At 35.9% G+C, this 10,982-nt stretch overlaps 1 protein-coding gene across 1 annotated transcript in view; it reads right to left on the bottom strand.

Moving 5' to 3' along the window:
* Positions 1 to 475: 475 nt before the first annotated feature.
* The window catches only part of LOC135734293 (zinc phosphodiesterase ELAC protein 2-like), a 29,264-nt gene continuing 18,757 nt past the window's right edge, over positions 476 to 10,982 (bottom strand). Inside the window, exons 22-24 of the mRNA XM_065253227.2 lie at positions 6,987 to 7,065; positions 1,952 to 2,096; positions 476 to 1,152 (exon numbers count right to left, since the gene is read on the bottom strand). Coding sequence (XP_065109299.1) covers positions 910 to 1,152; positions 1,952 to 2,096; positions 6,987 to 7,065 — 467 coding nt within the window. The 3' untranslated portion in view covers positions 476 to 909. The remainder of the gene's footprint in view (positions 1,153 to 1,951; positions 2,097 to 6,986; positions 7,066 to 10,982) is intronic.

Below are 10,982 nucleotides of genomic sequence, written 5' to 3'. Positions count from 1 at the left end.
GCATTAGCTGGACCACAAGTCAATTTCAATCGAAACTTATTCAATTAGTGATTTAATGTTGTTGAAACACAAGCTTGGATGCGTAACCAATGGTCATGGAGTGCTTCAATGGACCACCATATAGACGGTTTCATCGGACGCACATGCGCTGACGCGATACACGTCTGGATCCGAACTTTACTCTAGTTTTTTTTTTTTTTTTTATGGTCTGACTAGTTGCTAAACTGATCTCTTGAACAAATGCCTCGTCGAAAATAACAAATGTTTTGGTTTCCTAGGTAATATATGCATTGTTTTTTTGCTTGTTATATAAATAAACTACATTTAAAGAACTTTGTTGTTATTTATTTTTAGCGGAATTTACCGGAAGTTACGTGCGGACCACGACAGCCGCTTGTTTATGTTTTTACTGCTGAAACGGTCTATACAAAAAACAGCTGAAAAATAATCATAAACACACAAGTTCAGGCTCTTCTGCCATCCTTTTAATAACATTTGAATAAATGTTTAAATTAATATGAATCATATAATGACAAGCATTTTTCCAGGTCAAAGTTTATTTGCCTAAAATAATCTTAAGTTAATTGGCCATTTCATGTACATAAACTAATGAAATACTAAATACACAAATATACATGTGCCTTATATACTCATCACAGCAATCCAAAACAAAACCCACCTGTTTCAAACCAAAGTTATATTTTGAAAACACATCATCATTCATTAATCCGGAAACGAGTCATGGAAATAAAAATAAAAAGTCAAACTAAGGTATTGTGTCTTCCTGTGTATATTTTGTTAAATCTGCATTGATGGTTTGGAATGAGTTTATTCCAACACACACCTTATTTTTGAGCAATTTCAGTTTCTTCCTGGCTTATGATTGATTTAACTCACACTGGTTACCCATCAGTTTATCTTAAGTCGTTTGTTAGTCGTCTCCTGGTTTACGTCATCCTGCTCTCTCTTGTCTCCTCTGCCCGTCTCCTCAAGGCTGTGGTTCACTGACGACTCTCCATCGCATGGAAGCTCAGCGTTTTTCTTCATCTCCCTCCTTTCTCTCCTCTCCTCCATCTCTTCGATCTCGTCCGCAAACAAAACCTTCAGAGGCCGAATGAGGCGCGGGAGAATCTGAAAATCTCCAAATCGGATCTGTGATGGAAAAATCAATCAACACATTTACATTTCCACTTGAATTAAACTCAACATTTCTCGGTACAGATCGAGGACTGAATTTAATTGATTCAACTCATTTAAATTCAGTCTTGGGTTGCAAAATGATTAATCACTTGATTAATTGTTTGTAGAATAAAAGCTTTTGTTCACATCATATATCTGTTTGTGTACTGTGTATAATAATTATGAATATATAAATACACACAGTCCTGTATAATTTTAAGAAAAAAAATCTATTTATATATTTGAAATGTATAATTATATAATAAAAAATATATAAATTAGGGCTGGGCATAGATTAATCTAGATTAATCTCATACAAAATAAAAGTATTTTTTTGCATAATATATGAGTTTGTGATGTGTGTAAATATTATGTATATTTAAACACACATATATATACATTTAAGAAATGTTTTATTTAAATATAATTTTTTTATTTATATATAATTTAGAATAAATAAAAATATAAATAAATATATATACACATGTAAATGTAATAATTACACACAGCACAAACTCAAATGTAATGCAAAAAAAATACTTTTATTTTGTATGAGATTCATCTAGATTAATCTATGCCCAGCTCTAATATAAATATAAAAATGTATATAAACATGTAAATATGCATGTGTATTTATACATAGTTTTTAAACACAGTACACACATATATGATGTAAACAGAAACTTTTATTCTGCAAACGATTAGTCGCGATTTATCGTTATGCAGCCCTAATTCAGTCCAAGTAAATATTTGATATTTTGGCATTTCTTACCCTCATATGATCGAAGGAGATCCCAACTTTGCTGTTGAAGTCGTCGCTGAAGAGAGGGATCTTAGCGTAGCGCTGACTGAAGTGATTCAACACAATGAACTCAGCGTTCATCTTCATACCGATATCAATGGCCTGTGATGTAGTGCTGGGGTTACAGACAATTACAAACATCATCACTGACAGAAACATTATTACTGATCATTAATAATGCACAACCTAAATCCTGAAATCTGCATATATATACCAAAAAAATTGGTAAATATATGAAATATTATTTCAAACAGTAAATCGAAAAAAAAAACAACACGCTCCAAAGCGCTCCGCTGACAGGAGATGCGCAAAAGAAGTGTTTATAGATGGTTTCATGGGGAGCACGTGCGGTGACGCAATAAGCATCTGGTCCGAACTTTACTTCCGTTTTTTTTTTTAATGGTGTGACTAGTTGCTGTAACTAAACTCTTAAACAAATACCTTGTCAAAAATAACAAATGTTTTGGGTTCCTATGTAATCTACGTGTTGTTAATTTTGCGTGTTATATAAATGAACTACTTTAAAAGTACTTTGTTGTTATTTATTCTTCGCAGAGTTTAGGGGAAGTTATGTGATGAGCACGAAAGCCGCTTGTTTATGTTGTTACTGCTGAAACCGTCTATACTCACAAGTAACTCGAATAATCGAGTCCAAAACCAACACAAAGTAAAGGAAACAACCCTGGCACTTGTAATGTTACAGCTAAATATAAGAACATGAATAATCTGTCTTTATTAAACATTATCATTTCATTAACGTTTTATAACATTGTTATTGTTTGGACAGAATCGCATTGAGGTCATTTTCGGATGCGAAGCCACGTGTGCAGTTACAAAAATTGCTGTGCACACCATGCGAAAATTAGAAATTTTTTGCCGCGCACACCAATCACTAATCAGGTATAAACATGCACATAGCACAAGAGTTTATTACATAAAAAGTTAATAATTTTTTGTTTGTTTGTTTGTTTAATATAATTAAGTCTGTCTTTGTAGTATTTAATTGTTGTAGTTTTTTCATAAAATCAATAATGAACCACATACTAAACATTTGCTTTCAAGTAAGGGGAAAATCCAGAGGTCTTTTGTTTATTTGTTACATATTGGGTGTATCACATGTCATAAATCTTTTGAATACTTTTTGTATTATCAGTTTAATTCATATTTTAAAAATTAGTTTTTGCAGTTAAGAAATTGTTTACATTCTGCAAAATTTTTCATGCATCCTGATTAACATTAAGAAAAAAATTACTAAAAAACAAAACAAAAAAAAAAACACTTTTGTGGATCAACACCCTTTGTTGCATGCTAAGTATCAACCAATCACTAACCATAAAATCAAAGACACTAAAAATGCTGGGTTATTTTAACCCTTGCTGGGTAAATATTGGACATAACATACCGACGGGTTTAAAACTACCCAGTGTTGGATTGTTTCAAACTAACTGTTGGTTTATAACAACCTGTCAACCTACCAGTGGTCAGCATGGGTTAAAAACAACCCAGCATTTTTTTTAGGGTGAAGATGATTGGTTGATAAATCATATTCAATAGTCTAAATTAATATCTAACTAATAACTTCCTATATAAATAAAACGAGGTCTCATTAAAATGCTGGTTTAGTTTCTGTTTTTATTCCTAATTTGAAATAATGACCCTGAATTTCAGCAGCTGAAACTGAGCTCCTCACACATCCTTCAGCCTCATTCAGACGATCAATTCCTCACTGAAACACAAATGAATCGCACACCAAACCTCAAATCGATCCTCACAGAAACTCTGAGTGTTATTTAGCTTTTAAATGGAAAAGGGTGTGAAAGTGGGACACGATCGAGTTAAGCCGGAGATCAGGGGTTTGTGGAGACCACACAGAACTCAATCAATGCTCAATATAAGAGGAGAATCTCCAAACTTCATACGAAACCTGCTTCAGATGTGTCCTCTCATCAGGAAACATATTAGGCACAACAGACCGCTTTTATCTCACAAGACTGTACAGGCTTCAGTATATTTAGCTCAGTGTTTTGTTATCTGGCTACTAGTACAGTCCCTGGATCATGTTAACTGTATCACTGGGTCATAGTTACCCCCAATGACTTTCTTTGCTCCTTTGAACAACTGTTGTTTACTGGATACGATGAGCTTCAGAATGACATTATAGTGTTAAAGTGTAATGAAATAACTAATGGCGTATATTAGGGCTACAACTAGGGCTGGGCGATTTTGCCAGATTTTTTCCAATTACTGTAAGTCGAATTTACGTTTTGACGCGATTTTAATTCTATTTAAATCAGGGAATTGAGATTCTAACTGGAAGTTCATTACAGTCAAAATGAAACGGTGCAGACATCATCTGATTACACAGCAGGGTTTATCTGCAATGAAAATGAAACGGCAGCCGTCCAGGCAAAATTTCGGAAATCCAAAACCAATTAGGCTTTATTATTTATGCACTTTTGTTATGTGTACGCTGTGGGAGAAATAATAAAGAGTGCCGTTATCCCTCTCCATGTGCGTTCCCACCATAGACTGTAACAAATATGGACGTAGTGTCCGTGATGTCACCCATAGGTTTCTGAAGATCATTTTTGAAGCTTAAAGTTGGTGTTGCCTGCCGTCGCCGTCTTGCCCGCGCGACACCACGCATCACTTGCAGATATCCAAAAATGGGTAAAGAGGCGGGACATGGGTGAAGCTGAGGTGGTTGGCTGCTGAAACCACGCCCGCCTAGCTCGATTCTAATGACCACAGTGGCTGTTCAGCTGTCACTCAAGTGGCCACGCCCTTAATTATGCAGAAGTTTAAGGCTTAATATCATTTAAACGGATGAGTTACAACCCCCCCCCCCACAGTTGTCATGAAGGGCAAAATTAGCTATACAGACCAAAAACACTTTTTGCGCCAGGCTGTAGACATATTATTTTCTACTGTAAAGTTGGGCATTTTAACATGGAGGTCTATAGGGATTGACTCCCTTTTGGAGCCAGCCTCAAGTGGGCAGTCGATGAATTGCAGTTTAAGTCACTTCAGTATTGACTTCATCAGAGAGATCGGAAGGTTGCCCCTCGGTTCCCACGTGAGCCCTCCCTAGATAAAATGTTTGTGATATTGCCCATCCCTAGCTGCAACTAATGTTTTTTCATAATCAAGATTATTTTTTTCTTGATTAATCGAATAATCAGACTAAATAAATATTTAAATGTCAAAAAATATATATATATAAACAAAACATTTTGAGTCTACAGGTATCTTCTGGTGAATACATTTTTGCCACAAATTAATAAAATAAAATAAAATTTAACTATAGACCTTGATGAGAATAAACATTATTCGTTATTAACAAAATAAATAAGCCATTATGATATAACAATGATAAAGCCTACATGGTTGCGCTGTTACAGTAATAAAAACCTGGATTTCCCCCTTACTTTAAAACAGATGTTTAGTACTATTTATTTTTATAAAAAACCTAACAACAATTAAACAAATACAAACTCACTTATATTAAAGTACGAAATTAAACCTTTATTAATCAGCGTTCTTTTGCGCTTTTGCTTCCGTTGCGCAGCGAGAAGAAGAAATGCTTGATAAACATTGACGATGGTGCAGGAGCATGTGACATCACAGACCAACTACTTGATAATGAAATTTGAAAGGTCATAATCGATTATTATCGATAAGGTGTTGCAAATACCATATATTTTAAGTGTCCTGAAATAGGGTGCACGATACTTAGGTTGGGGTGTGTGATAAAGTGCTATTATATACAACGTGTGGTACAATAATGCTTTTGGTTTGTAAAATCATTATCGATTGCTAAAATATGTACATATTACATTTTTCTGATCACTGATCATCTTCTACAGTGTCAGAGCACACAAAGGCACTAACATTCGTGTCCCAGTCTATACATAACCTTAAAATAATTTTTGCATAATATTGCCATATGAAAATCTGCAATATTTTTGTAATTTCAATGTATATTGCAGCCCTATCCTGAACGCATATGAACAAGTTTAATGAAAAACATTTGATGAAAGTCTTGAGCCGTACCTCTTTCCCTCTGTGCCTAAACTTCCTAAAACGTGCATAAACAATGAAGTTTACTTTCAAATATTGCTTTTAAACCAGAATGCATTATTAATATCTATAAAATAATAATCTAGTAAACTTGTTTGTTTATTTTAATGTTTGTTTGTGTTTTTATGTTTATGTTGTTTTTTAAATTTGTTTTAACAAAACCCGTTTTTTTTTTTTTCATTCAAGACACTTGGAATATACAGCACGTAAAGTTATTTCATGGCATTTTGTTTCCTTTTGATACTTAAGAAAATCTTGTCACAGTCCAATCCCATCAAAACCAGAAAAACAAAAACAAAACTTCTAAAAATAAAAAAAAAATGAAAGCCATCAGTTGTTAAACAACACAAGGGTAAGGTATAAAAAAAAAAGGTGAGTACATAAGGGGAAATGTTTCATTTTGCGATGAGTTTATCATTAATGCACAGTTTCCAAATTGGGATTTGCAGACCCCTGGTGGTTCGTGGGGGAATTGCAGGGGGTTCGTGAGTTGATTAAAAATTATTTATTACAATTAAATAAATAATTAAAAAATAAATAAAACACTAACAAAATATATATTTTATTGGTATAATCTGCATGTCATGTGACCATAACACAACTCTGCAATATATCAGAAAACTCAGAACTTATGCAAAATGGACAGATATGTGTAATAATACCAATAAAAAAATATTTCCTGATGAAGGTCCAATAACAGGTAATAATAACAATAACTATGTTAAATATTCTGATACTAACTTTAAAATGAATGAAACATAAATATGGAAATATTTACTTAAAATCTCAGGGGGTACTTCCAATAAATAATGTAGGTCAAAGGGGGTTCAGCTGACCAAAAGTTTGAAAATGCACCTGTGCCTGTGTGCTAAAATGTGTGTGTGTGTGTGTGTGTGTGTGTGTGTGTGTGTTTGTGTTGATGTACCTGTGTCTTTTCTCTAACGCCTCCTCCTCCATCCCATCTTCCAGTGTGGCTTCATGAATCAGAAGTGTTGCATTTTTTCCTGGGAACAAACCATCACACCATGAGATGAATCACAAACACCAAACACAGATAAATGAGAGTGATACTGTAAAAACCTCATCCACACACACTTTATTTTTCCTCTAGAAATCAATCACGAGAACTCCTGCGGCCCAACAACTGCTGAGACAACAAAAGCTTTGTCCTAAAGATCAAAAGAAATCAAGTCCAGCTTTCTGAAAGGGGATTCAGACTAAACATCCTCCCTTAAGAATCATTAAACCGGATTCAGTGACTCTAAGTCAGGGATTCCCAAAGTGTGGTACGCGAACCCCCAGGGGTACGCGAGCTGCCACCAGGGGGTGCGCGAGAGGAAAAATGTAATGGCGGTCTGTTTCTTTAAGTGGGATTTTTCATACAATAAAAAAAAATGAACAGTAAACATTTCCTTTGTAATCGCTTTTATTTTAAATAAAAAACTATAATTTATTAGTTTTTGATAGAAACGTAGAAGACAGCTGCTGTCTTTTTCTACGCACTGCTCTTCTGTTATGCACTGCAGCCGCTATATGCGTGCCAACTCGTTTCATTCATTCCATATATATTATAAATATGCTTAACTGACTGAAATCAGGGAAACTGTCATGTGGGACGTCTTATGATAAAGTTGTTAGTCACGAAGGAGGAGAGGGACCAAGAGAGAGAGACTTTTTTATGGCAAAAATAGAAATAATGAAATGTGACGAGACATGGGCACAGGATACGCGAGCAATGTGTTTTCATGCATGGTTAAGAGACCGCCAATGAATTATATAATAAAATACATAAATACTTACTGTAGAGAACTTATTAAAAGCTTTCATTTAATTTTGTTTGAAACTTGAGCTGTTATAATGAATCTGCAAACTATTATACACCTTTTGTGCGAACAGTAAAGGCTTTCGTTAATGTGTTTGATGGGTCTGCACGTGACGCACTGGTAAACATGAGGAAACCTCTCATATGTCATCTATTAGCTGACGGCAGTAAGTGTACGTTTTTTACCATAGTAAACTCGAATGGCGTCTAAGGGGCTGTTTACACTTGGTATTAAGATGTGTTTTCATCGATCGGATCACAAGTGGACGAGAGAGACACATTGCGTTTACACCTGGTATTTAAATCCGTCTCTTTTGTCCACTTTCGACCGCATCTGTCCTGAATACTGTGAGGGGGTGGTCTGTGAGACGGGGGGCGAGTCTCTCTGCTGTCATTCAAACGCGAGCGGGAGTAATTATGAGTTTATATGGACGCGAACTTATATTATGTCGGAGCCCGCAGCTTGTTTAGTAAGTAAACATGCTGCACGGTGTTTTGTACGTTTATATGTTGGAGCTTTCTCTGAATTTTCAGCGCAATTGATGAAATAGGATCGCGCAACTTTCACGCTTTCAAAACGAAACTACGGAGAACACCCCGCAGTAGTTTTATCAATGAAAGGCTAAAAATAGCGCTGTTCACCGTATGTTCACGGCAGAAGTCAAAAAAGACGTAAAATTAGTGTTTAATACCTCAGATTAGATAAATGGGCGGAGAGAAGGCGGTCGCATGTGGCAGTTCGAACGCATTCAACCACATTGCGTTCCGCAACTCCAAAGCGATCCGATCGAAAGTGGTTTCGACTACCTCTGAATGTGGTTGAAAGTGGTCGAAAGTGGACGCGTTCAAAACGTTTTGAACACCGTTTACACCTGGCATTAACGTCGTCCACTTGTGATCCGATCGACGAAAACGCATGTTAATGCCAAGTGTAAACAGCCTCTAAATATCACAGTGGTTAAACGCATACACGGGGGCGCGCATCATCTACGCTGAGCGTAGTTTCAGATGGTGCAATAGGCGTAAATATTTTTCACAATGTTGGACGTAGCTAAGCCCGACGTAGGACTATTACACCCAACTTCTTAACGTCCGGCTAGTGCAACCGGCCCTTGGTTATTTGCGCATGATTAAACATGAGTATTTATGGTGAGAAAATAAAGCTTTTTTGGATTTTTTTTAAATGGGGATTGGGGGTGCGCCAACCCGGTTGGGACATAGAAGGGGGTACCCAGGAAAAAAAGTTTGGGAACCCCTGCTCTAAGTGATCGATGACATCACTGATAAAGACAGGAAGCAGCATTTAAACACAGCATTCATTCATATTGATCTGTAAGCAGTACACTACACTGATTCATTCACATTTACACAGACTCTTTACTTATGAACTAATGAAGGTTTTATGATCATGATGATGACTGAGGAGTATTTAGTAATTGACATTTACCATAATGTCCCTGATTATAAGACGATCCCCCTTTTCATAGCGTGGAAAAATTCTTTTTCAAATACCAACTTTAATTTAAAAAATACTTTTCATAAATCAAAAGGGACAAGTTTGGTTCCCCACATTCTTTAATACTTTGGCATACACTACCATATATAACCTACAGTGCATTTGAATTTAATAACAATTGGCCTGTTGTCCATCTCATAACATGTAGCAGGGAGCTACACTGCGACCAAAATGGTCGCATATGCGACCTTTTGAACTGCCGTTGCGACCCTAATTTTTAATGGGTCGCAAATGTGCTACCTAATGTTTTAGACAATATGCTATGATTTACTATGAGCATTTATTAAAACAGAAATGTGGATCTTAAGAATACGTTTTATAACGTGCTCTGAGCCATCAACACGTTGGCTTCATTTTGCGTGAAAGCACGTCGTGTCTCTCCCTATCAGTGTGCGTTTGCGTGCTCAGCTGTTGAATTGGATGGGACGCGACGCAAGCGCAGTGTCTTCCTTGTTTCTGAACTTGAGCAGAGGCTTTCTTCACTGAGGACGCGGGACTCGTATGGTTCCGGGTTTATATTTTAAATGGTTTGTCGTGTCCGGTTAGGTCCTAGTTTAATTACTTTGGGTCCCAAGTCTGATTAATGTTGTGTTTATAACCCGAGTCGATCGGAAAACGTCCATGAGCGCTACCGCGCTAAAGCTCGAGTGCAGATTCAGCGTGCCTCCGGTTTCTATGGCGATGGTTCTTGTTACGACCACGCGCTGCATTTTCTTTCTCACATTTTTTTAATAATCTTATTATTAATAAACCATATATTTTCTAAAACCATATCCATATTAAGTTTGGACAGAGATTGTAGCAAAAAGCAATGCTAATGTCAAGCCAATTGCACTGAACGAGCAAAGCAATGTAAAGTCTGTCACCAGGACAGCAAGAACACTTTTAAATCTGAAATAATGAGTGGATTAAGCTTTTTAAATCGGCAAGAGAGAAATAGAAAGATAGAGCAAAAGCAGTAAAAGTGCCTATCTAATAGAAATTATAACCATTATAACATCAGTCACATTTATAATCTATAGACCTGCACTGTCTACTAATATACTATACATAGTATTGTATTATATTGAGTTTGATAAAAGGGGTCTAATTGCTTCATATATCAGTGCAAAAACAGTAAGTCTTTTCGTGGTGCTTTGACAAACAGTGTCAGCTTTGTTAATGGCAAAGAAAGTTTGGGGTGGTTAGATTGATGAAATATAATGTGAAATTAATATTAATTTTCAATGAATCAAAGTATTGTGTTGTGTCACACATTATTAGTTCTACATCACATGTATAGTAGACCATTATTTGTCAGTGGGTAATAATTGCCCTTTTCACCGGCTACCACCACCAAGTAAATTTCAGATCTGTGGGAAACACTGCAACGTTTAAGAAAACAAGGCGGCATGTGGTTTAAAAGATGGCAAGTAAAATAAAAAGCATATCTGTATGCAATACAGTTTCATTATTGTTCATTATTATCCAGAGCGCCTTAATATAACTTGAAAAAAATATGTGCGACCAAATCATATTTTGCACCAGTAACTGAAAAAGTTGGTAGCGCAAGTGCCACCAGTGGAAAAGGTTAGTGTAGTTCC

Source organism: Paramisgurnus dabryanus, chromosome 3 (assembly GCF_030506205.2).
Source record: "Paramisgurnus dabryanus chromosome 3, PD_genome_1.1, whole genome shotgun sequence".
NCBI classification, from domain to species: domain Eukaryota; kingdom Metazoa; phylum Chordata; class Actinopteri; order Cypriniformes; family Cobitidae; genus Paramisgurnus; species Paramisgurnus dabryanus.
Note: the sequence above shows the minus strand (reverse complement) of the source record. Positions and strands in the feature narration are given on the sequence as shown.